Consider the following 27340-nt stretch of genomic DNA (forward strand, 5'->3'; position numbering starts at 1 on the left):
TTTTAGGGGTTTCACAAACACATTTCATTGTGTATCTAATGCACAAAGACAAATAAAGTCTATTCTATTTTATTCTATTCTAAATACAGGGAGTTCCGCTGAAGATGAGAATGACAGCCATGTTTTCAATAAGTCTGCCCTTGAGATATCACCAGGGATCATAGAGTGACACCAATTTGCCCTGGAGATTCAGTAAGACAATGTTAGTTTAAAAGGTTCTTTCTGTAATCCCTTCCGGCACAACTTTGGTGTTGAATGTGCTGTTTGTGGGTGAATATTTTGAGATAGCACTTTCTTCCATTAACTTGTAAATTGTAAAATGTAATCCTTAAAAGGTAAGCAGATTAAAGCAGCTGCCAAAAAAGGATTGTGATGACATTTTTGACCTTTCAGTAGTACTTTGAGGGAGTAGGATAATCTTTTTTGAGAATTGGGTGGCGTTCAGTGATATCTTTACATGTTTGGAATCCTTTCTTTTAAATCACACTATGTCCAATAATAGATGAGACAGCAATGAGTGGGAGAGATCTGCGAGGTTTCATAACAAGCCACAGAGCTGATGATTTGGGTAAGTCATATCAGACCTACTGTTCCCCTTATCCTTTTATTTCCTCTGCACATTCCGATGTAAGTAGTATTAGCCCAATTGAGGATGTCTTACACAGAGATGGTTGTGCTTTTCCAGACTCTGATGTAACAGCATCTGACTCTCCATGCCTCCCCTTGTTGCACAGGGGAACTAAATCTGCAACCACTGTCTCCCATCACTTAATGTTCCCACTATGACAACACCCAGTCTGTGCTCCCAAGGCTGAACCCCTGTACTATATTGGCTCTGTTCCTTCTCTCTTTCCACCCAAGGACTGCTTTATCTTCAGCAGGAAAACCACCACCAGGGATTGTAAAGGCCCTGACTGTCTTGCTAGCGGTTTATGACACTATAATTCTGCCTGCTCATGTCATTTATTACTAATGCTATTTTGTTTGCTGTCAACTGTTGTTGACACAGAAAAGCTGACCCTGCGCTTGAGAGATGGACTGGGAAGCTCAAAGTATAAACCAGTTCAATACGAACAGCTTCAGGCTATGCTGGATACCAAGCGGATTGCATCACAAGACATTGAGGAAAAGGTAAAATTAGTTGCAATAGAACATATTATTCAGTCTGAAGCCAACTACTTTTATTATAATAGCAACACTGCACTATAGTTTTCCAGGTACCCAGGGTAATGGTTATAAAAAATAAGTGAATCCGTTTGTTAAAAGAAGCACTTAAGTGGGAAGTGGGACACATTTGTTATCGGTCTGATAAGCAAATGTATTTCTCATGAGATTTATTTGGCTAATCAGGAGAGAACTGACATAACAAATGAGGAATTATTTACTTAAACTTGCCAGGTGTCTGTGTTTGCAGTTCTGTCCGCATTCCTCATCTGATGTTGTCCACACTGCAGTGCTTTACTTCTTGAAGCCATTAGTGTGATGGGGCAACATCCAGCTGGAGGAGGTGCAAGCCAGTGATGAATGTGAAACAAAATCAACCTGACAGATTTTAAACACAGGCAGACAATGAAACATCATCGCAGATGCAAACCCACACACACACACACAAACACACACACACGCAAACACACGCACACACACAAACACGCACACACCCAACGCTCCTCAGGGACCTAGCAGGACCTGCCCTATTATATAACAAGAACAAGAACTCTTATGCAACACATGGGGTTTCTCAACAACAAAAAAATCAAATTTGGTCTAAACCCATAGAAGCAGTACACTGACTCTCCATATTCATAAATTGAGTAGCACACCAGCCATAAAAAGCTGTTTGAAGTTCATATTTCCCCATCCCCCCAGCATCCTGCCTCTTTGAAAAGTTAACCCTGAGGGCAGTGGGGATTATGCTTGTCGACCTGCAGTGTTTTAATTGGTAAACGGTGACGGCGGTGCTTTGCTCTCTCATTATGACTCGCCCATAGCGCGCTCCAATTCAGCTCCCTGCATGGCCCAGATAAGGCAGCCTGTGTTTGCATATGCCTGCCCCGCTGAAAGGCAGGCTTTTCTGTGCGCTTCCCCCGCCGGTGAAAGCAGAGGGAGAGGGAATAAATGGCCGCGAGTTGCCTCAGGAGATGATCAGATCCGCTCTCGAGTAAGAGTGGGAGGGTCCTCGATACGCAGTCTTTTAAATCTCCCACAGGAGAGGAATCCTGATAAGATCCAAGAGGTCAGCACGCTGGAAATGAGAAATTCTCCATTCTCTGAAAAAGCCTGTGTACTCTGTGTGTGTGTGTGTGTGTGTGTGTGTGTGTGTGTGTGTGTGTGTGTGTGTGTGTGTGTGTGTGTGTGTGTGTAAACTCCCTTCTTTCAGGATGGGATAGAGGATACTGAAAAGGAGAAGATAAAAGAAAGAAAAAGGTTCATATCTCCAGTTTATATCTCCCAGGTTTTCCCAAAGGGAAAAATGGGTAATGACATTGACAAACTGTGGTATTCTGTTTACTTTTGAGAGCATTGCTCCATGCGTCATCTCTTACAAAGTATATTTTCCTCTGTTTTGAGGTGAGAAAAGGGAGGTTTTAGTCTGTAGTCTGGGCCATGCTGGTGTGACCTGAAATACTTGAGGCTCAATACATCTATACAGTTTTGTGTGAGGGTGCTTTGTCATGCACCAGGTTTATAGCTACATTAATAGCCTGGTATTGGCTTGCTGAAATTATGGGTTATGATTTTTAGACAGCGAGTCTTTGTCCCATTATTATGTCTGTGCCATTCTAATATAAAATCATTGCATATTTCTCCTAAAATGGTTCTGTGCACAATACCAGCGTCGAGTAGAGGGATGACACAAGAGATTTTTATTTGCTCCAGGCGGATTCCTCGTCGTATAATTGGGGCACTGTTTCAAAGAGAGATGTGTACAATTATCTGAGCCAGTGACCTGTGCAGACACAATCTGATTAAAGGCAAGGATGGGCTGTATCCAGAGAGCTGTGTAAAGCGCTAAGCCATTCTGCCTTTACAAGATGATCTAAACGTCTAAGCCAGAAAAGGTCGTAATACTTTTTTTCCCTTGCTACTGAACAAGTATAATCGTTTTCCCCATGATCTGTTTTGCTTTTTTTATTCAGGGAGTATGTTTTCTACTCAAGTGGTTAATGACACCATGATGAAAAGGCTCACTTCTCACAGACTAAAAAAACTCTTGTTTCTATCCATGCTCAGACTGAGCCAGACCATGCTCAACCTGACTCACTTTTCTTGCCCTCTGGTAACGGAAAAAACAATACAAAGATGAAGTTCTCATTCGCAGCAGTGGCCCCATTTAGGTCCGGCTTTGAAGGTTGCCTAAATACCTCCCTGCAGTGCTACACACAAAAATGATTTATGGAAATGGCAGCCCTTGGAGTACCTCTTTTCACCCCAGAAACACAAATGATGAGTTCCTACCACTAGCACTCTAGCACAGGGAGGGCTCAGTGGCAACATCTGAGACGTGCTGCTGGCACACACAAACAGATCTTTATCGGGCAGCAACACATCTGCGAACATGACATCACTCCGAAGGACTGGCTCCTCCTCTGTTTCTCTTTTGCTCCTTTTATCAGCCTGCTGTCTCTGTAATGGTGTGTGCAACAGTAGGGAGGGAGAATATTTCCCCTTCAACATGCACCGTCAGACAGAAAGGAATAAAGACCCCTTCTGAAAGCTATCTGCAACTGAAAGTGTTCAAAATGCATTTGGATTTTCCCAATGGACTTCCCACTACTGTCAGCACTTAGCTGAGGTGGCTGCAGTCTTCCATATTGCTTTGTAAGGAAATATAATTAGTCTTTTTGCTTTATCTAAGGACTAATGTCTGTGTTTGTAATGTTGAGGCTGTTCTGGACCCATGTAACATGGTCGTGCTATTCTCCAACAGTGCATATTTAACTACAAAACTAAGATTAAGCTAAGCTACTACGCAGCAGAGCAATTTGCTCGCTATACTATTTCAAGTCACATGGGGAAGTTCAACTGTATAAGCCTCAACACACTTGGCACACTGTGTTAGTCATACCACACAGAAGCACTAAGAAACCTTTTACTGTCCCAAGTGTTTTTGGGTAAATTGGCCTTTTAAACAACAAAATTCGTACAATTGAGTTGTCTTCAGCTCCTTGAAAGCAGCCCGCCTTTTCAGTGAATATAATAGTCAGGCTGTTCTGGGTTGTTTTTCTTGCAGGTGAGGAGGACTCAGCAGGCAGCCAAGGAGAGCAGAGAGGGCAGCTTGCTCCGCCAGCACAGACCGGTGTGGGCCAGAGAGTACCAGAGACTGGCCAGAGCACTGTGAGAACTCACCACCACCAACACCATACACCTGTTAAAACCGTTCTCTTCATCCCAGGCTCCTAAAAACTAAATGCCAGGGGATATTGGAAGACAAACAAGCCAAACCAATGTAAATGATTGATGGGGGTGTGACTCCTTATTACGTCTCTTGCTTAGGGAGAGAGTAAAGGAAGCATGTTCAGAGCACTAGAGACAGATATGAGTGTGTGGGTATAGGAGGAGAGAGTGGAGGTGGAGGTGAACCATGGAGGGGAAAGATGGGAGAGAGGTGGTATAAAGGTTGGAGAGTAATATACAGATAGACAGAGGGGAGGGGGAGCCAGGTAGCTTTAGGGAACATTTTTGCAGCATTTTGGTTTGCAGTGCTCTCCCACAGGAGAGAGTGGAGGTGGAGGTATTACGTCTCTTGCTTAGGGAGAGAGTGAAGGAAGCATGTTCAGAGCGTGTGGGTATAGGAGAGAGTGGAGGTGAACCATGGAGGGGAAAGATGGGAGAGATGGTATAAAGGTTGGAGAGAAATATACAGATAGACAGAGGGGGGGTATAGCCAGGTAGCTATAGGGGACATTTCTGCAGCATTTTGGTCTGCAGTGCTCTTCCACAGTGATGAAGCAAGGCCATCAGACTGGTGTCCCGCTGGTGTTATGTGTTGTGAAGTGAGAAGGGCAGCCCCAGCTCTGGGGTAATGAGTATGTCTGAGGCAGCCAAGGTTAATGGTGTACACATGCGTGGGATCCGGTAATGAAAAGGCACCACAGACAGCAGAGCTAGTGGGTGCAGCCAGAGTCAACCAGCACCTTCATTACAACGATGATATAACCACGATAAAAAAAATAACTTATTTTTTTCAAATTGGCATACCTGGCATACCACTATGGTTTCTTCGTGTCTCCAAGTGAGCTGAGCAAAACCATGGTGTCCTCAGAGTTAGTTTAAGGCAATGGTTCTTTGTGTTTTTGTGACTTTCAGAGAGAAGGCAGAATTAGAGCTTCAGAATTTTCTGGAACAGCGGGGACGACAGGACGGTGGAGACGGCGGACATGACGGAGGCGTGATTGCTGAGACGTTGGTTGAAAGTACGTCTGAGGGTTCTCCATTGTCTCAGGAGTGCTAATCAGTGTCCCGTGTCAACTGCTGTGAGAGCGCCCTCACTGCCCACACATGAAAACGGTTTAATAAGATCTAACAGAACTCCTCACGCTGATTAACACCACATGCACAGAATACACAGATTCGTCAAAAGTTTGAAGCACCATTTTGTGCATCCCGTCACAGGTTGATATCGTGAGCCATGTAGGAGATACAATGAAGCCGCATTGCTCATTAAAATGAAAACGTAACAAGTTGCAAACACTTGAGCGTCCTGCCTGTACAGTGATGCTGTTGCCTAGGCGTGGGTGTCTGCAGACATTCTTGGAGTTTGGTGGCGAAGTTATTTTGCTGTGTGATTATTTAAAATGTGTAACTTACCGGTAGGCTAATTACTGAAGTGGCATAAAAGGGACACTGTCTCACAGTCTTACTTGTAAAGCTTTGATTATTTTCAGAATTATCACACAACTTATATTTCTTATATTATTTTTTTTATATTATACATGTATATATATATATTTTAGGTCTTCTGTCAAACACAGCTTGCACTTCTTTTAAGCATATTTTTCAGATCAAAGGTCCAGCCAGGAAATAAGGCAGAGGCCATCATGAAATTAAATAAAAGGGGGCCAGGCCTTAGAGTGCAGTATTGTTAATTGAATGCCGTTTAATACCATTCTGTGGGTTCGAAATGTAATTGAAATACATTTAAGAACATTTTAGAATGTCATTGATTGGGTGCGGAAATGTGTAGTTGTATTTGATTTCTTAATTGACTAAGCTAGCATCCTCCCGGATGGGACCATATCAAAACTAGTCTATAGCTTGATCAGGTAGGGTGCTGGGCAGGCAAATGCATTCCAATGGCAGTGAATGTAGCCAGGGATTCAGCAGCTAATTGAGTAAAAGAACATGGAAGAAAAATCTACTTCTACGTTTTTGCAACTTTAAAAAAAGAAGGAAAGAGAAGAAAACAATTAGACAGAATATCTGCTGTGAATGTCCGCTCTGACTGCTAAGATTTGATGTTTCTTCACGAATACATTAAATATTAGCGTGAGAGAGGGGTGATCATGTTGATGCTCTCTCTCTCTCTCTCTCTGTGCCCAAACAGAGTTGCTCTTGCAGGCAGACAGGGGTTCATTTCAGTTGGCCACTGTGGACCCGGTGCTGCAGCTCAGAGAGGACCTTCAGTACCGCCTGGACAGAATACATGTGACAGCACCCCAGCACAATGAGTGGGAGCACATCCTCCAGCAGGTAACAGTCCAGTCCCCTGGGTCAGAAACATCCCCCATTACAGGCCTCTCTCGCCCCATTACAGAGTCAGCCAGGTCTGCCACAGAGGAGAGCCACACACCTCCCAATTACTGTCTACCTGAGGGAGTTGTTGCACTATGGATGTTTCTTTAAGCAAGCAGATCTGGGCTGTACACCCACAATAAAAAGCTGATAGATATCTTACACAATGCTATCCATAGTGGTATAAATCAAAGGGTTCTGCCTCAGCCCCCCATGAGCTGCAGTGTGTTCATAGCTTTGTTGGTCTGGTGTGTGTGTTGCCATCCTCTTCAGCAGAGGAGGCTCATAAAAATGGCCTGCTTCTCTGGCTCCCTGAGGCTTTTTCCGTGTGGAGGAGAGAGGAGGAGAAAATGGCTGGGAAGATTAGGTGGGTAGGCAGGAGGCCGGATGCAGCTGAAAGTGGGCCACGCTGGGGGCTGAGTGGATCGGCTGCCAGCCGCTTGGTCCTCTCCTGCATGAGTCAAGCTCTGGCCGGCCTCCATCGCTCCCCTCTGCCACGCTTTCATCAGGGCTTCACTCAGCCCCCGGCACTCTCAGAGGCACTCCACCTGGGATAAGGGCCCCCACCAACCGCCCTCATGCCCAGCCTGGCCACCCCGTCCCCAAGCAACCTGTGGCTCCACTCAGTGATTTCAGGATGCCCCCATGCAGTCAGGAGAAATGGTGGCCTGTCATTTCCTTTTTCACCATGCCAGAAGAGTCGTTCTGAAAATGGGCTGCAGCAAAATTGCTCTGTGCTACTTTTGAGAAGCTGTTGGAAGAGGTTGGATGAGTTAACAGTTGGCGGCACATTACAGATTCAAAGTCTGAGAGAGCTTAGATAAAGGGTGACAAGATAATTCATCTCATCTCATATCTTGCTCTCTCTCTCTCTCTCTCTCTCTCTCTCTTTCTTCTCTCTCTTGTTCTTCTCTCTGTCTCTCTCTCCTCCCTCTTCTTTTCTACCCTGTCATTTTCTGTTGGAGGATACTTATGAATTTTTTTTAGAGACCCTGAATACATTTTAATATACCTCTGTATTTTTATCTGGGTGAAAATAATGTTGCCATGACACTCTGGAAGGTACTTCCAGATCACCATACTGTACCTAGACAGTTATTACTCACAGTCAGTCAGTCCAATGACTGTCCTTAATAATCAGTATTTCAGGGCAAATGCTGGGGAAATGGCTTCTCCAGGAGCCCCTGGGTGTGAGAGAGAACTCACTTCTCAGTCCTCTTAAAAGTCATTGCTCGCATTTTACTTTAAGGCTGCAGAAAACCAATTGCTCTCTTTTAACCACTGATATCTTAACCATTTGCCGTCAAGGTCGGACTCTCTGGCTCCATGGGTTTCTGAGTCGCTTTTAAGCGGAAAGATTAGTGAGTGCAGGCTGCATCTGTCACACTGCTGTCTTCTATGTGATATGTTTTAAAGGCAATGTCCTTGAGAGGAGTGCGTAACCGTTTCGGAGTTGCGTATGTCTGCCTTTTTTTAATACATGGCTGTTTTCCCTAGAGTGGCGTGAATAAAAAAAAAAGGCTAGCACTACCTTTTTGTATGTATAAGAGAGAGAGAGAGAGAGAGAGAGCAGGAGAGAGAGAAGGATTGAGAGAGGGAGTAAAAAGAATGAGAGAAAAAGAGTGTGTATGAGAGAGAGAGAGAGAGTGAGAGAGAGAAGGATTGAGAGAGGGAGTAAGAGTGAGGGAAAAAGAGTGTGTGAGAGAGAGAGTGAGAGAGAGAAGGACAGAGAATGAGTGAGGGAGAGAAAGAGAGAGACTGCAGATAACCTGCCATCAGTGAAATGCACTGATTATAGATCTCTTTCGGTACGCACCAAGCGTGTGATGAGAAAAGAAGTGAGCACGTTGGGAAGGGCACCAGCCTTCGGTGCCTGGAATCTTTCTAAAAGGAACTCGCTAAGAAATAAATATCTCGTCCTTTCAAATGCGTTCCCCCTGAAAAAAAAAGCGTCATTTGACAAAAGCCAGAGGACGGACTGATCCAAATAACATGAGTGACGTTTTGAAGTGCTTGAAAAAAAATGACATTAATTGGAAAATAAGCTTGAGGGGGGGAAAAGAGAGGTTTAAGATAACATGGCTGAGGAATATGTTATCTCCGTGTACATTTTCTAGACTTCTAGTTTCATTTTTCTTTGATTTAAAAAAAAAAAAACATGATCAGATATTGGCAAGACATAGGAATACTGAAGGGGATCAGAGAGGAAGAGAGAGGGCGAGAAAGAAGGCAAGAGAGGAAGGATGGGAAGGTGGGTGAAGAGGTTGTTCACAGAAGAACAGCCTTAATAGAAACATGGCAGTGGGTTTTTGAAGTGTTTCATGTCTGACCTTAAAATGGGATCTCTGCTGTGGGCCGACCCTCAAGGCCTGAACAAGCGAGCGAGCGAATGAGTCACCCTCTCACCCTCTCTCCCTGCCTCCTCTCTCTTTCTCCCATCCTCTCTCTCTCTCTCTCTCTCTCTCCCTCTCTCTCTCTCCCTCTCTGTCTCTCGCTCAGGTGTGCTTTGTGAAGGAGCAGCAGGAGGCTGTGGAGGATAAGCTCCAAACGGAATCCCTGGCTCTGGAGCAGGACCTGGCTTCTCTAGGCATCGAGGTGGGCATGCAGATCAAAGCGAAAAGCAGGCAGAGAAGTTCTCCTCGCTCCTCTGTCTCTCCCACTCTCTCCCCCTACCTCTCTCGCTCCAACGCTGGCGGCTGAGGGGGGGCTGACATGTCGTGTCGGCGGAAAAAGGGTTTTCTAATACGTTCTGTCACGCGTTTCTCCCATGTTCTCAATGCGACTCAGGAGGCACACGGCGAGGGCTCAGACGGCACGGCTAATCTCCAGGAGGTCCCGGAGGAGATCCTGTCTTCCGAATGTCCCTACCCGGAGCTCAGCGCCTTCCTGATCCACGCGTTCCACGCGCTGTCACTGAAATACCAGGAGAGACTGCTGAGCGTGGAGCAAAGGCTGGAGGGCTTGGACAGGTACAAATAGGATTGTGGAACGCCGGGAAGGATGAGGGCGCACTAGGAAGAGTGATGGGCACACGTGCAGGCGGGCAGGCGTGCAGGCAGGCAGGCACACTTTTATGTTTTGCACCTTTGATGGTTTGATAGTCACCTCGGATGCCACACAGCGTCTCTATCACTCGCTGTGTTTTGCCCCTCTCCTTTGAAAATGCCAATTAAAATGGGCTTAGCTTTTGAAAACAGGGCACCAGATAGTGCTATTGGAAAGATTATGAGATGTGCACACACACACACACACACACACACACACACACACACACACACACACACACACATAGAGAGATAGATGTGTATGAACAGGAGGGGAAATGGCACACTCAGCATGGTGCCCATAGCCAAGGCTCCGGGTCTCTGTGCTCAGGTAGAGTGAGCCCCATCAGGGGGCTGATTGCATCGATACATGCGAGCTGAGCCAGGCATTAATATTCACCCCAGCCCACTCTGGATAAGGCAAGGCAATTAGAACTGTAAATGCTGGGAAGGGAGAAAAATATGTCAGCACCGTCAGAATATTAAGGAACACTGGTTTGAACACACACACACACACACACACACACACACACACACACACACACACACACACACACACACACACACACACACACACACACACACACATACACACACATACACACATGCCATAGACTTCAGTCTTCTCAATCCTAGAATTGAGATAGTCAGGCGTTTGTGAATTGATAAAAATATGTCAGCACCGTCAGAATATTAAGGAACACTGGTTTGAACACACATACACACACACACACACATGCCATGGACTTTAGTCTTCTCAATCCTAGAAGTGAGATAGTCAGGCGTTTGTGAATTGATCACTCATGGTGTTATATAGAGCGTGTGCTGGTATGCTGTACCCCAGTGTTGGCATGGAGTGAATGAAGCTGGAGTTCTATTTTCCCCCATCTCCCACCTCCTCTCTCTCTCTCTCTCTCTCTCTCTCTCTCTCTCTCTCTCTCTCTCTCTCTCTCTCTGTCGTTGCCAGGCACTGTGGCTGGCCACCAGAGGAGCACCTCCGCTTCCAGCTGACCGTGGGCCAGTACTCTCCTGAGCTGAGGAACCAGCGCCACCTCTACATGGACATGCTGCAGAGACTCTACCCCGACGTGCCCAGACAAGAGCTGGTCAGTGCAGCCGCACACAGCTCTCGTCCCGTCTGATTGGAGACACACACACACACACACACACACACACACACACACACACACAAACACACACACACACACACACACACACACACACATACACACACACACACACACACACACATACACACACACACACAAACACACATAAGCTGCATTTCCACTATCGGGCCAAATCTGGGTGAGCTAGTGCGTAACAAGGCCAGTTGCGTTTCCGGTTCTGTTTGTCACTTCGGGGCTAGATCATGTCTCTTTGGGCATCCCCAAAGCATATGGTCAGGGGCTTTTGGCACACTGATTAGCTTTGGCAGGGCTAACTGGTGCTAAAGGCAGTATCAAGGTGAAAGGCAGTGTTAGCGGAGTCAGGTAAGAGAGGTTCAGTCCCAAAAGAAGAAAACCAGTCAAATAATCTACACGCTACCAAATAACCGTAACAGGTCATACAAAGTGGAGAATCGTTGTAGCTGATCAGCACACAAATTCAGCTCTCAGTTTAACATTTGAGCTAATAAAAAAAGTGAAACAGTTAGTTTGATCAAGTAGGGGGGACTTTACAACTAACATGATACTGTAATACTTTTGAAAGGTGGCTGTTCTGACCCTGAGAGAATTCGATTTGCCAACTACCAGGGTTCACATCATTTCCAACATATAAGTACATTTGCCCTGGTTGTGTTACATAAACACAATATGTATGGATGTATAATTAACATAAAATGACTGCATGATTGTTGAAGCTAAGTTATAGCAATGAATGATTAGCATGCCATTCCAGCCATGGTGTGCTTTAAACATAGGCTAATATTAACTTCACTTATGTAAGCAATTGAGACTAGCTTGCTTTCTAACGTTAACTATGCCTATGAGCCACGTCTTCAAAGTACCTGTGAAATGAATTGCTAAACTATTTCATGACATGAGTCTGCAGTGTCTGTTTACCTAAAGAAGGATATGCTGTTTTTAAGTGTAAACTGTGCATTCTACAAAGCAAAGATCAGCAACAGCAAACAGCCACTTCATTTTGCATTACATTCGTAACTTTTGTCAACTTATCCTGCTGTAGGTCCAGACTGAACGGCTTTATATACTTGAACTTGAACACTAGCCTGTGGTGGTGTGATTCTCCTGTGTGTGTGTCTCTGCAGCTGGGCAGTGGTGTGGCGTATAGGGGAAGTTGGCTGAATGATGTGCTCAGTAGGCTGTGGGATGTGCAGTGTCACATTGCTCTCTCTCCCCTCTCTACCACCACCATCACTTTTTCACTCCACCACCCCCCCCCCCCCCCACACACACACACACTCTCACAACCCCTTACCGCATCCACCTCCCACAGTGACCATGGCAACCGCACTTGCTCTGAGATCTGTCGTCCCTATCAGTTCTAGCTAGGTGCTGCTCTCGTGGCCAAATTAACCCAGAGAGCCAGAGGCGAGCATCAACCTCACTCTCCACCACCATTTCCTAATCTATCACACTCCCCTAGAGATGGGGGGGGGGAGAGAGAGCAGGAGGGGGATTGGAAGGTGGAAATTGGAAGTGTGGTAAGTGGTAATTTTCTCATAACACAAACAAAATGGATTTGTTGTTTACAATGATGCGTACGAAGGGAGAAATTTCACATGAAGATTCACCCGCGTTTTTTTAATTAGACAAGGAAACAGTCTAAACACAAAACTGACACGGAGACCGCCACAATAAATAATAGAATAACAGTCTTGCTTTGACCTTGCAGGTGTCACGACTACCCCTATCAGAGAGACGTGGAGGACACTGAAACTTTTAAGTTTCAACCTACTTCTAATTAAGAGACACATAATGAATATAAGATACATTTGAATATATAAGTAACAAGACTAATGGAATGTACATACAAAATTAATCATTCTGATTCACAAGTCTTTCAACTGTGACAGTTTAGACAGCGTTGGGGGGGGGGGGGGGGGGGGGGGAGGAGAGGGAGAGGAGGACACAGAACAGAGAGTTTCGAGAATAAATGAGAGATTTAAGAGAGAGGGTTGGAGAGAGAGGGAGAGAGAGAAGGAAGGCTGCTTGAGAAGAGATAGAGTAGACCTTTAAGTTATCATTTAATTAGCTTGTGCTAATACATCAGCCTTAGCTGGAATGCAGGCACCCACAGTGCGTCAGCATGTGTATGTGAGGATTGAGAGGGGGTCGGGAGAGTTACCCTGCGCCAAGCTCTGACAGCAACCCCCCCCCCCCCCCCCCCCAAAAAAAAAAAACCCTACAATTAGCATTTACAGCCATCCATCAACCACTAGTAACATAAGCACACGGCAACATCCACAGCCCAGCGTGTTCCGTGGCGGGCGAGTGCGGTATCATCCGCTGCCCTGGAAGACACACGGAGCGGAGCAAGTCTCTGCTGGTCTCCGCCAGTCTCTGCCGTTCCACAGATGTGCAGATACTGAGTGTGCATGTGACTGGGAAACGCCTGAATCCCCCCCCCCCCCCCCCCCTGACACACACACACACACACACACACATCCATACAGCATATGTGGCTGTTGCAGGGGCTGATCACCAACATGTGCATCTCTGAAGTCACGTGTGTGTGTGTGTGTGTGTGTGTGTGTGTGTGTGTTTGTGTGTGTGTGTGTGTGTGTGTGTGTGTGTGTGTGTGTGTGTGTGTGTGTGTTCTAGTTCTACTAGTAATGAACTACATCTGACCTGAGGCAGAGTTCTCCTTCCGACTCAGATGGCCTCGGGGCTCTTCAACAGCAGTCGTGAGCCTCCTATTACTGTAACTATCAAGTCAGTTTAATAGGGCTTGCTATTTGGAGTTAGATTGTTACAAAATGTATGACTGGTGTTTCTGCCACGGGGCAATACAGACCTTGTCTGACTGACCACATTCTGTAGAAATTGTGGTTGTTTTTTTGTTCACTGAATAAACACCTTGCTCGGGAAAGCTTGGCTTCCAAAATGCAAAGCGAGTGTACAAAATAAGATACTGTGTCAGTAGATGATCCTCGAAGGATCAAGAAGAGATTCTATCATGCATGCATACATGCACAACCAATCAGTCTGACAGTCAACGCTTTTGAAATGACTTAGGACGCCTTCACTGATTGGAGCATTTGACTCGCTCTCTTTCTTTCTTTTTTTTCTCTATCTGTGTGTTTGTGAGAAGACGACACACGTTAAGTGAGGGCAGGTGGTTTCATTCTCATCACTGTGAAACCCCAGAGTCACAACATAAAGCTGTCATTGCCCTCATCTTCAAGCTTTCCTGCTTTCTTAAGAGTAGGGTTTAGCACATCATTGGATGGCATTTTCTCAGCGGTGTCTGGGCAACAGATTAACATTCTTCAATTAAATCTTTACTGTTTTCTTCCTGCGGTGGAATGAAATTACTATAATATAATAACTTATTAAGAGCAGTTGAAATATAAACAAAACCAAATAGAAGTGAAAGACTGTTTAATGAGTCACTCTTTTAGGGCCTTTTGTGAAGTCAATTGTGAAGTGAATCACACACCTTATCTTTAGTGAAATGGCATTGAGTTAACTATTGAAATTGTGTCTGTGTGTGGGCGTGTGTGTGTGTGTGTGTGTGTGTGTGTGTGTGTGTGTGTGTGTGTGTTTGTGTGTGTGTGTGTGACAAGATGGTGTGTCAAGATTGTTATCTCTGTGGGCAGACAAAGCATTTGAAGCCCATTTAAGTGCAGCAAACCTTGGCTCTGCCATAACAATTCTGTGCCAGTCAACACAGTCAAACTACAGCCAGTGGTGAGCCTCTTTAGTATTGTTCTGGTTCTGACACACCATACCAGAGCTGCAGTGTCATTATCTCTCTGCCCGTGGATTGGCTATTGTATTGGGGTGTGTAGCGCCCCCTGGTGATTGGTGGGATGCTGCTGCTCTTCTATGACAGTGAGGAGATGTTAGAGTCCCAGATGCTGCCAATAAATGAGTGGCCAATAAAGTGGCGATGTGGAGTCCCTGCTGTTGCCTGTGAAGCTGTAAGAGAAAAGCCCCCTGGTGTCTGTGCTTGCCCTGAATGGTGTGAATGGATGGCGCTTAATCTTTCTGTTTGGTCTGGTTTCATTCTCCCGTCAGTGCCCACAGCCTACCTCCTCCTGCACTGCCTCTGATGGGGTCTGTAGAGCTGCAAGAGTGTCTATGGCGAGAGAACAGACACACACACACACACACACACACACACACACACATATATTTATACAGTTTCTTTTTGCATATACTCACACAGGCACACAAATAACAAACAAACACATAATCTCCCTAAAGGCATCCTCACACCCTCCTTTATCTAGTCATCCATAGTAAAGCTTTCACGGAGAGAGAGGGAGGGAAACAGTGCTGAAGATGGAGTGATAGATGGAGAAAGAGAGAGAGCGCCGGGAGTCTGTATTGATAAATCACTCTGGAGCTCTTGAAGCTGTACATTAATAGGCACGACGCACTCTGATGACTGAAGCATGTCTGCTGCCGGGCGGAATGCCGAGCTCTGTCGACTCTTTTGTGAAGCAGACAGGCAGTCTAATGCCCTAACTCAGCTCCGGTTAGCCTGACATTAGCCCTCGTGATGAACAAGGCTCACCTCGGCTCTGCCAACGTAGCCATGTGGAGAATCCTGCCTGCCACAATGATGAATGGCTGCCGTTCGCCCACGTGCCACAATATGGAGGGCTTAAGTGGGGGGGAAACAATCCCATGAACATCAGCTCCACATTACTCCCACAGTGATTGTGTGCTCCCACAGGTGAACTGGTAGAGCCCGGGGCGAGCAACACTACATTTCCAGAGAAACACAGCTTGTTGGCTCCTCTTCATAGGAAAGGAGCATTCACAGGAGTACCTCCTCCACACACACACGCACTCCAGGAACATCTTAAGAGCTCTATGATCGTCTCCAAGGCCACAGAATCCTTTGGGATGCAGTCCATGTTTGTTGTTACTTACATGTACATGTTCACTGCCAATATGCCCCCAGGGCTCTTGCCTTGGAATTAATCTCAGGGTTGTGTAGGTGTATTCCGGTCCCTAGGTAGGTCAGAGATGTGTGTTATTTTTGTGAGTTGTGCTGATGTGTGCGTTCATGTGTGTGTTTGTTGTAGAACCAGCACGAGCGGAGCTGGGACTGGTACCGCTTCACGCTGGCCCAGAGGAAGGCTGTGGTCCAGGGCTGGCAGCGCGACCGGGCCGAGCTCCTGCTGAAGGCCCAGCTGACGCTGGAGGAGGGGCGGCAGCAGCACCAGCAGCAGTGCGCCCTGCAGGACGACCGCAGACACCAGGAGCACATATGTGGCCAGCTCAGGGACAAGGTACCGACACATAAACATCTACCCCAACCTCACTGAAATGACTCTTACCCTAAGCCTGGGTGCAGGTAGAATAACCCAGCCCAGACAAAAAAAAGATTCAGCTGCTTCAGACCTACACTCTGTAAGTCTTAGAGAGAAGATGCATAAAGGAAACCCCTATCATAACCCCAACCATTGCACTCTCCACTGTGAACAAGTTTAACCCTGCTCACAAGCGAGGAGCTGTTATTGCTTCACCACTGAGTCAGACCCCAAGTCCAATAACAGCTACGAGGCCAAACACAGATGCAAACACTGTGCGAGGTATGGACTTGCGTAAGGATTACTGTTGTTGTTTTGTACTTTTTGTGTGGTTTGGGATCATAGTAGTAAAATTATAGTGTTGAAAAGAAGCACTGAGTCAGAGACTCTCCTTTTTGAAATAAACAGCAGATGTTAACTTGTTACCCTTTCATTTGGCTGACGTGACAGTTTGGAATTGAGCGTGTTTGCTGAACTGCTTTGGGTTTTTAGCTATCATTATCTAGAACGTATTAGCTGGTAAACACTGAAGGTGTTTGGGGGGAAAAAGGAAGAAAGAAGGAAATCTGACAGGCATGACTGATTGAATACCGACACCTCATGAACACAAAGCCGATTGAATACTTGGAATACACCCACTTGTTTGTTCCTGCCAGTCTTCAATGTGCGATCATTAGGCTCACTCTACTGCTCCTCCCACACTCCTCTTTATTTACTTAAAGCCACAAGTAAGGGCGTTAACATACTGCATATGCATCTGAATCAACTCTGACGCCATAGTATGTCAGCAGATGGTATTTAATACAGATGAATGTCAGAGATCCAGACTGAGCACAATTGTTTACAACAGCTTAGCTAACCTCCTCCAGAAGCTTTTCAACAACATTAGCGAGGGACACACCCCTCTTTCCTCCCAGGCTCTGGCAGCATACCTATTGTTTACTGCTTCTCAGACCACACCAAATTGAATTAGCAGTCTTGAGTGAGTTATTGATGCCCTGAGCATCCCTATAGCTCCGGAGGGGGAGTGAGGCTGGGGGCATTTGCTTGCAGGAGAGCGCGTGCGTCTATCCGTCCTTCCCCGACAGATCTGCCGCGACGTTCCAGGCTCTTTTTATCGCTCCAGTGCAGCGGCCCGTTCCCGAGGAGAAGATGGATTTCGCTGCCATCCTGTCCGCCCGCGAGAAAAGCTTTGTCTCCCCAGCTGCCGTTGCCATCTCTCGTTCTCTTTCTCTGCCCATCTCTCCCTCTCTCTCGCTCTCATCTTCTTTCTCTCTCTCTCAGTCTTTATCTCTTTCTCTCTCACGGCACATCTCATTCTCTCTCTCTCTTTCTGTCTTCAATCGCCGTGCTTAATGGACAATCATTTCCCCATTCATTACTGAATCAGCAGAAGGGCCTTAGAAACACTTGACTCTGAATTTTCTGTCAAATTTCTTTTAACTATGAGTGAGTCCACTTTGATAAAGAGATAGGCTTTCATAAGCCCATTTTTCCTGGCTATTCTATGCCGATACTTGGTCATAGTAGGCAGGTGGTGTTTAGGATAACAGCCTTCCCACAGCAAGTGATGTGTTATGGAGCCAGGGAGAGAGAGGGAGAGGGAGAGGGAGAGTTGCCAGAGAAAGACCAATCATAGTGGAACAGGTGAATTAGGAGTGGTAGAGCAGAAAGAGAGAAGAGAAGAGAAGAGAAGAGAAGAGAGAAAATGAAGAAAGAGGGAGAGGCGAGAAAAAGGCAAAGAAAATAATTCTGCAAGAGAAAGCGAGGAAATGGACGGAAAGAATTCATCCCAACAGTGGCAAGGGTGACAGATGGCAACAGAGGTAGAGAGACTTCAGAAGGAGACAAACACGAGTCTCAAAGGGACAGTGATCTGAGATGAGAGGAGAGATGGAGAGAGAGAGAGAGAATGTGAGAGAGGGAGAGAGAGAGGGATGTGAAGCAGAGCTGTCCCCTGAGCCCTTGGCTGTGGCCCCTGCAGAGGGAGCCTCTCCAGCAGGGCCATGTCCGTGGAGGAGAGGAAGAGCGATGGCCTCATTAGGGGCCGGGGCAGCTCGCCATGTGCTCTGTGTTCCGTGGCCCCTGAGCCTCTGGGCCCCGCTACACCATTACAGAGTGCAGAAGGTGGAGCAGCTGGCTAAACGCTTCTCTTTCAGGGTCGAGTTTACCTTCTTCACGCTGAAGGGCAGAGCACCCCCACGGCACTACCTCATCTCACACACACACACACACACACACGCAAACACACACGTGCACTCACACACATATGCATAGTACACACACAGACACACGCGCACTCACACACATACAGTATGCATACACACACACACACACACACATATGCATACACATACACACACACACACACACACGTGCACTCACACACATATGCACACACATACACACACACACGTGCACTCACACACATATGCATACACATACACACACACACACACGCAAACACACACATATGCATACACATAAACACACACACACACACAAACACACACGTGCATTCACACACATATGTATACACGTACACACATACATACATACAGTACATGTATACACACACACACATCAGATGTCTCTTTGTATACATATGCAAAGATTCACACACATGTGAGTCTTACTTTCAGTGTACATTCACATGTACACATACACAAGCGTGCGCACACACACACACACACACACACACACACAAACACACACACACACACACACACAAACACACACACACACACGCACACACACTACTGATCTATCCATTCCTCAGGCCTCTGCAGTGAATGTTAACAGAGGGAGGAGAGGCCATTTATGCTCATTTCTGAGAGCAAGCTGTGATGGCTTGGGGACTGCAGACTCGTTAGGCGCTGTTCGATTTACTGCTGTGGTAATATGCGCTCGTGAATCCAGATGCATAATTGCTGCGGCTCAGTGAAGGGTACGGACCTTGTCACCCTGTGACCTGCATTTGTGCCGCTGTGAGGTATGCCCGATTAGGCCGCTGTGCTCGAAGAAGGCCACAATCAGGCTTTGCTGTATCAGAGAGAGAGAGCGAGAGGGGAGAAGACAGAATGTACTCTTTTATCTCGCAGGCAGCCATGGCAAAGAGGGTGCGAGGGAACATCCGCTGCCAGCTGAACTTCGAAAGCCCTGCTTTCCCAGAAACACACACACACACACACACACACATATCCACAGACCCACACACACGCATACACAGTCCCACACACACACACACACACACACACACACATATAGACACATATGCTTGCATAAGCTGCAATATGCACGCAATGACACACGTACACAGCCACACAAACACACACAGAAACACACAGACCTAGCGATGCACCCCCGGGTTTTCACCTGTGCATAAACTCTTAAAACCCTTAAACTCCTTATCAGTACCTCCCCCCCCTGCCCCCCCTTCTCCCCCCCAACCCTCACCCCCCCCCCCTCTCTCTCACACACACACACACACACACACACACACACACACACACACACACACACACACACACACACACACACACACACACACACACACACACATACACACACTTCGTTCCTCTTCTCTCCAGGGGCTTCCTGCTCCTCATCTCCCTCACCTCCAGCTGAGGAGAGCAGCCTGGGGAGAGAGAGCAGGCCTGCTGGGTGGGTGGGGAGTTCCTACCTTAGCTTCCCTTATGCCACAGCCGCCGTGTTCTGCTAAGCGTACATTCTCGGCTTGTCACCTCATTTAGTCGATGTTGTCATTTCACCATACGCAATTGGCTCCCTAACCCCCAGAGACCGTGATACAGTATTACCATGGTTACGATGGATTCACTCTTTTTTATTTTCTCCCTTCCATATTCATTTCACTCCTGCTCTTAGTGCAGCTGGATGTGTTTTTTTCTTTTCTTCTTCTTCTTCTCCTTCTTCTTCTTCTTCTTTGCCAGGCGTTTGATGAGCGATTGTGCTTCGGAAAATCAGCAAATGAGCCATTTAGATTATGCGTAGGACTGAAGATCAATCACTGAGAGCAGATGCTGAAAGAGAGGGTGAGAGAGAGAGAGAGAGAGAGAGAGAGAGAGAGAGAGAGAGAGAGACACAGAGGGAGGGAGCGAGGGATGACATGTTTCTCCTCTGAGATGCAGGTTCCCTGTCTTTAAAGTACTGATAGCACCTGGCACACAAAATGATTCTCACAGTTCTATTATGAAACTTTCATCCCTGCATCGGCATGGAAACCAGATGGAACAGGTTCCGGCGAAAGCCAGTGGGCAGCTTTTTAGCCAACCTGTGATTATTCAAAGTGGGAGAGAGCTTATGAATACATACAAACGCACTCACACGCACCCCTCCCCCCAAAGCCTGATGGACAAGAGCCGGGCTTAAAGGCTAATGTGTGGGCCACACAGCGCGGTGGTACTGCCAGCTCCATTGGATTAACTACTCATCTGGATGCCACTGATCTTCTGTGAACAGCCCCATTGCCATCACAGGAAAGGTGTCGAAGTATGGAGCCCTTCCAACCAAAAGCTGTTCTCTGCCAAGAGAACACAGAGCCTCCTTTCCCACAACGGGCCTGCGGAACCCATCAAAGGGACCGCCAGGGTTCTGCACGCCTGTTGCAGAAAAGAAAAGGGTTTCCCCCCCTACAATGGCGACACTGGGCTACAGTGTGCAGTGCCTATAGGCCAGCAGTCAATGGAGGCTGATAACCCGCTGCATATCCATTGAAATGCATTGTCCCGGAGCAGGACCGATGGAGGGAGGGTGGTTGCAGAGAAACTATAGACTTCTACTCTCCCTCTTTTATTTTGTCCTGAGCATGCCTAATCAGGTCTGAGCGAGCCTGTGTGTATGTGTGTGTGTGTGTGTGTGTGTGTGTCTCAGTGTCTGTGTGTATGTGTGTGTGTGTGTGTGTGTCTCAGTGTCTGTGTGTGTGTGTGTGTGTGTGTGTGTGTGTGTGTGTGTGTGTGTGTGTGTGCACATCTGTGGCTGTGTGTGTGTGCATTGAAAAGGAACCCATTAAAAGCCTTTATGGACCCCCCAGCCAGCTCAGTACAGTGGCAGCCAGCAGAACAATGCAACAGCACATTAGAGCAAAGGCGTCTGAGAGCTTTAGCAAGCGATTATGAAATGGCAGCTGCTCTTTTGTGCACTGGCATTTTACAGACATACGTCTCATTAAACCTCCATTGGAATGCTTGATGTCGGCAAAAAGAAATGAAATAAATAAAATCTGGAGAATATGAGGTGCATTTCCTTCCCCCATAAAGTAGACTTGTGAGTCTTTCAGACAAACCAGAGGATATTTTTGTTTGGATTTGTGGTACTGGAAGCGTGTGAGATTTTGTAAACATGTTTGGAGTTGAGTCAAGTCACAGTAAATAGTCAGAGAATGGCTGAAACTGTCCCAGGTGATGAGTCTGAAAGATTCAAAATTCAATCTTTTTCTCAACCGCTGCTGGTGGCTGTTTGCAGAAACTCAGATGCAGGCAGAAAAAGGGCAGTGCTGGCAATAAGAGAGTGTTTGTTTTTCTCTCTCTCTCTCTCTCTCCGCTTTCTTTCCTGGTTCCCACCATTCTGCTCCAAGTTATCTTATCTGGGCCAGTGTGGCCTGTGATTGATGGTGCAATTATGGGAGATAGTTATTGGGGGTGTCTAAAACAGTGTGTGTTTTTGTGTGTGTGTTTGTGTGTGTGTTTGAGTGTGTGTGTTTGAGTGTGTGTGTGTGTGTGTGTGTGTGTGTGTGTGTGTGTGTGTGCTTGTGTGTGCATTTACTGTATGTGCATTTGTGATGTGTGTGTGTGTTTTCTGATCTCTCTCAGGTGCGTGTGTGTGTGTGTGTGTGTGTGTGTGTTTGTTTTGTACACTCAGCCTTGAAAATTACATAACAGGAAAACCATCTGTGAAAATAGACCTGGAGTATGAGCTATAGTGTCCACTAAACTAGTTTTGATCAAAAGTGACTTTTTATTTTGAAGTTGGTTTCATTCAAAGCAGTGGAGCGTTTTTCCCACCGCCGAGACAACCCAGCCACTCATAGAGCCTCCTGCAGCAGACACTCAGAGTGCCAGACAGACATTCAAATGACATACTGCTGTAATGTGGAATTTGTCATGAAATTCTTTGGAGACATACTGATCTTGGCTGTTTAAATGTGGGTATTTCATTTGCATAGTACTGCAGCTCTATGCTTCACTTGATGTTCACCGGCGTGTGAGTGAGTTGCTATTCCCTTACGTTCTCTGCGGTAATAAAGGCAATCTGTTCTGCGAGACGCTGGAGTGCGAGATGCAAGCGTCTTCAAATCCTGCATCAGAGGACGCGGAACACACTGTGCCGCCTGCTCCCTCGCACCGCCATCAAGGAGGGGAGTGCCGGCGCTCCTGCAGACCGTTTACACTGTGCCGCCTCCAAAGGCTCTCGCCATCAAAGAGGGAGGGGAGCCATTTTATTGGGCCGTAAAAAGGTCTAAGCACATTTGTCTGATCCTGCCTTGGTTTAAACCGTGTCATGGGCAATGTGACGTCTTATTCTGGAGAGATCCTCACACTTTCAAATCGTACTGCTACTCTTCAGCTGAGCTCCCAGCTCCAGGGTCAACCTATTTTTATGTCGCAATTAAAAGGAAAATGCTATCAGATGTTCACTGCGGAGGTGGCCGTGGCAACAAGCCGCAGCGAAAGGGCATGTCACCCCCGCTCAGATCCACTCGCAGGAAACCGGTTGCGAGTCTCCAAGTGCTCCTCGCTAATTACAGTGAATTTCTTTCAGAACACAAACTAACGGTTCAAGCTAATTCATGCTAGACTGGCAGGCAGTCACGTTTTTAAGTTGGTGTTTTTTAATGTGCACCAAGACATGTAATCTCTCACACTCACAAGCTCACGAAGCAGGCTGGTATCAGAAAAAGGAAACAGAGGTGGGAAAAGTTCATATCAGGGAATCGAGAGTAATTGCCTTGTTCTCTCTCATCTGCTTGCTCAGTCCGCCTCTATGGCTCATTAATCCTGACCTCTGGAGTTACAAGTTGTACGGCTAATAAGCCATTCCACACAAGACGCCAGAGAGCACCTCCTTTGTGGTTGCCTCAGAACCCGGCCTGTCCATCTGTGAAGCGCAGTAAACAACACAAAAACCAAACGAAACAGCAGCAGACCTCGCCGGCGTCACGAAAAGGAGAGCCCCAGAGAGCCCCAGAGAGCGCCAGCGACAGTGCCAGTCCCGTTGACCCTCCCCTCCAGACGCAAAGGTGTTCATAACCTCTTTTACGAACAAGCAGAGCGCGGGTGGGGGGGGGGGTCCCCCCAGGCTGGGCTGATTGGATTGACGGGGCGGAGGATGCTCATGGCGGAGGATGCTCATGTGTGATGGGCTGAGTTAATGCGTGCCCGTGCTCTGGGAGAGGGGTTTGGTGTGGGGCGGAGGGAGGGAGGAAGGGAGGGAGGCTCGGCCCTGTGGCAGGATGGGCTGGGCTGGGATGGGCTGTAGGATCTGTAAATCTGTCTTCCTGTTTGGAATGCAACACTTGAGCGCTCAGCAGGCGCCTTGGAGCCCCGAGCTGAACAGGCCTGTCAGTCAGCGCTGGTGGAACGAGAGAGGAAGTCTTACTGGTTGTGTGGGGAGTTTAGTAAGTGTGTGTTTGTGTGTGTGTGTCTGCATGCGTAGGTGTGCTGGCCCTCATTAGAGACAGGTGTTTAAAAACATGGATGTGTGTGTGTGTGTGTGTGTGTGTATGTGTCTGTCTGTGTGTGTGTTTAGCTTCAGCAGTGGCGTGCCCATCAGGAGGAGGCGGCTCAGCTGGAGGCAGCCATAGCAGAGAGGAGGCAGGAGGAGGAGGAGGAGAGGATGAAGAGGGAGCAGGAGAGAGAGCATGCCAAGAGGACACGGCAGAAGGAGCAGGTATCTTTACTTCCTTTTTACTCTCTCTCTCTCATTCTCCCTCTTCTCTGCCTGTGTTGTGTGTGGAGGAGGGGACCGAGCGACACAGAACAACAGCAGTGGGACGAGAGGAGAAGTTCCCCGTGCGCCCGCCATCATTAGCGTGATGAATGCCTCAATAGGCAGGAAGAGGCGGGAGCATACAGGTTCCTCAACCACCTGTGTTTGTGTTGGATGTGTGTGTGTGTGTGTGTGTGTGTGTGTGTGTCTTTATGAGAGAGAGAGCGTCTGTGGGAGCACCTGAAGTGTGGGAGGTAAGTCTGTGTGTGTGGGTTGGGGGTGGTAGTCCTGACCCCCTCTGTTCCTCTTTGCTGATTTCCGTAATGAAGTCCCCGCGGAGGGCTTTCCAGCGGGCGCCCCCACTGAGTCTGGGAAAGCACTGATTAATGATGCCGTTCAGGTGCAAATGGATTGCATACACTTCTGCCTGGTCATCGCACAGACATAATGAAGCAATATCTAATTTTTCTCCCAAAACAGATTTGTTTTCCTGCCGCTGATAGAATCAATAGGACATGACGAGCGTGGGAGAGACAACACGGCTACGCCTTGCCCCACCCTCTCATCACACCCCTTCCCATGAAAGTCTTATTTTGAATGTCATCTCTTTTCTTCCAGTATGTCCAACATCATTGAAATCCTTTCTCAATGATGCCAAGCGGTGACCAATTGATGTACTTTGTGATGATGATTCAGCCAGAAATGTGCAGATCTTTGTTGCACACAAGTGCAGATCTTTGTTGCACACAGGTGCAGATCTTTGTTGTACACAGGTGCAGATCTTTGTTGTACACAGGTGCAGATCTTTGTTGTACACAGTGCATATCTTTGTTGTACACAGGTGCAGATCTTTGTTGTACACAGTGCAGATCTTTGTTGTACACAGTGCATATCTTTGTTGTACACAGTGCAGATCTTTGTTGCACACAGGTGCAGATCTTTGTTGTACACAGTGCAGATCTTTGTTGTACACAGTGCAGATCTTTGTTGTACACAGTGCCTGCCTCTCTCCAAAAGCCCAAAGACCAACTCTAGTGTTGTTCTGAGACTCCAGTGAGCCACCAGCGTGAAAATAGTTTAAAGACAGAAAAGACAATCTGAGCAGAATTGATCCCAGCAAGCAAGCCTCCACCGGCCCCATGCAGGCAGGCTGTGGGCACTGTGGGCTAGGGCCAGCCCACACCAATCCTTCACAGGCCCGGTGTGGGCACTGTGGGCTAGGGCCAGCCCACACCAGTCCTACACAGGCCCGGTGTGGGCTTGCCCAAGCGGGGCCTGCAGCTTTGGGTTCACTGCGGGCTGTCACCGGATAGCCCAACAAAGTCTAAGCTGCCCAGAAAACCCATGCTGGGCCTGTGCGGGCTGCCACATATGGCCCCCCTTAGGGCTGGCACAAGGGCCCTTTGAGGGCTGCCCACGCAGGGCCCTTTGAGGGTTGCCCACGCAGGCCCTTTGAGGGTTGCCCACTTTGAGGGCTGCCCACGCAGGCCCTTTGAGGGCTACCCACGCAGGCCCTTTGAGGGCTACCCACGCAGGCCCTTTGAGGGTTGCCCACGCAGGCCCTTTGAGGGTTGCCCACTTTGAGGGCTGCCCACGCAGGCCCTTTGAGGGCTACTAACGCAGGCCCTTTGAGGGCTACCCACGCAGGCCCTTTGAGGGCTGCCCACGCAGGCCCTTTGAGGGTTGCCCACTTTGAGGGCTGCCCACGCAGGCCCTTTGAGGGCTACCCACGCAGGCCCTTTGAGGGCTACCCACGCAGGCCCTTTGAGGGTTGCCCACGCAGGCCCTTTGAGGGTTGCCCACTTTGAGGGCTGCCCACGCAGGCCCTTTGAGGGCTACCCACGCAGGCCCTTTGAGGGCTATCCACGCAGGCCCTTTGAGGGCTGCCCACGCAGGGCCCTTTGAGGGCTGCCTACACAGGACCCCTGAGCTTTTGCTCATTGGCAAAATGCTGGCCCCACAGTGATGGCCCTGCGTGGGCAGCCCTAACATAGCCCACAGGAGCCCTCACTAGGCCCACACAGAGCCTGCACTCATTTTTTGCTCATTTATTTATTGAATTTATTTATATATGATAGTAAAAAATAGAAAGTGTTTGTTCTTCAAATCTAAATGGATGCAGTTACAGCATAACTAACATCTGTATAGTCAGAAATGTACAATAGCCAAAAGGAATTCAAATTAAAGACTTTATTAATACAAGTGTGTGTGTATGTGTGTTTGTATACAGAAAAGCTCTATAAAAAAATGAATTATTATTATTATTATTGAGCTTTGTCAAACCAAACTCCGAGGTAGAAAACGTATAACTTTTGAGTTTGGGTGGACAAAGCTCACGTGGACTACTGGTAAGGGTGTTGGGCTGGAAAGCGTAAGGTCATCGGTTCAATCCCCAAGCGGCAGGAAAAATGTGCTGTGCTTCACTTCACTGTGTGCTGTGTGTATCACAACCCTGGATGGGTAAAATGCAAAGATCAAATTCAGAGTGTGTGTGTGTCACTACCTTGGATGGGTAAAATGTAGAAATCAAATTCAGAGTGTGTGAGTCTCTGCCCTGGATAGGTAAAATGCAGAGATCAAATTCAGAGTGTGTGTGAGTCTCTACCCTGGATGGGTAAAATGCAGAGATCAAATTCAGAGTTTGTGTGTGTGTGTGCCAGTTTTTTACTTTCACTTTTATGTTTTACTATTATATATAAATATATTCAATAAATAAATGAGCCAAAAATGAGTGCAGGCTCTGTGTGGGCCTAATGAGGGCTCCTGTGGGCTATGTTAGGGCTGCCCACGCAGGGCCAGCACTGAGGGGCCAGCACTTGGCCAATGAACAAAAGCTCAGGGGCCCTGCGTGGGCCTTGTGAGGGCTCCTGTGGGCTGTGTTAGGGCTGCCAACGCAGGGCCAGCAATGAGGGGCCGGCACTTTGCCAATGAGCAAAAGCTCAGGGGCCCGGCATGGGCAGCCCTCAAAGGGCCCTTGTGCCAGCCCTAAGGGGGCCCGTATAGGGCCTGTGGAGGCTTGCTTGCTGGGATTATTTCTGCTCGAAAGTGCTCGCATCGTCAGCCATCACTCCACATCTCTCTGCCATTTTCTCTTTTACTCATCTGTCCTAACAAAAGGGAAAACAACAAAGGAACATGAAGTAGGCTCTATCTTGAAATGATGAGA

General features: G+C 47.5%; 1 protein-coding gene across 1 annotated transcript in view; it reads left to right on the plus strand.

Annotated features, from left to right (window-relative positions):
• Positions 1–489: 489 nt before the first annotated feature.
• The window catches only part of LOC308365880 (coiled-coil domain-containing protein 148-like), a gene marked incomplete at its 3' end in the record, with an annotated part of 38730 nt that continues 11879 nt past the window's right edge, over positions 490–27340 (plus strand). The window contains exons 1-10 of the mRNA XM_080839496.1: positions 490–568; positions 1010–1131; positions 4232–4335; positions 5308–5414; positions 6545–6690; positions 9232–9327; positions 9520–9701; positions 10744–10882; positions 16003–16209; positions 23995–24135. Of these exons, the coding sequence (XP_080695622.1) occupies positions 514–568; positions 1010–1131; positions 4232–4335; positions 5308–5414; positions 6545–6690; positions 9232–9327; positions 9520–9701; positions 10744–10882; positions 16003–16209; positions 23995–24135 (1299 nt within the window). The 5' untranslated portion in view covers positions 490–513. The remainder of the gene's footprint in view (positions 569–1009; positions 1132–4231; positions 4336–5307; positions 5415–6544; positions 6691–9231; positions 9328–9519; positions 9702–10743; positions 10883–16002; positions 16210–23994; positions 24136–27340) is intronic.

The sequence above is a fragment of the Sprattus sprattus genome (genome assembly GCF_963457725.1).
Source record: "Sprattus sprattus genome assembly, chromosome: 5".
In the NCBI taxonomy this organism is placed as follows: domain Eukaryota; kingdom Metazoa; phylum Chordata; class Actinopteri; order Clupeiformes; family Clupeidae; genus Sprattus; species Sprattus sprattus.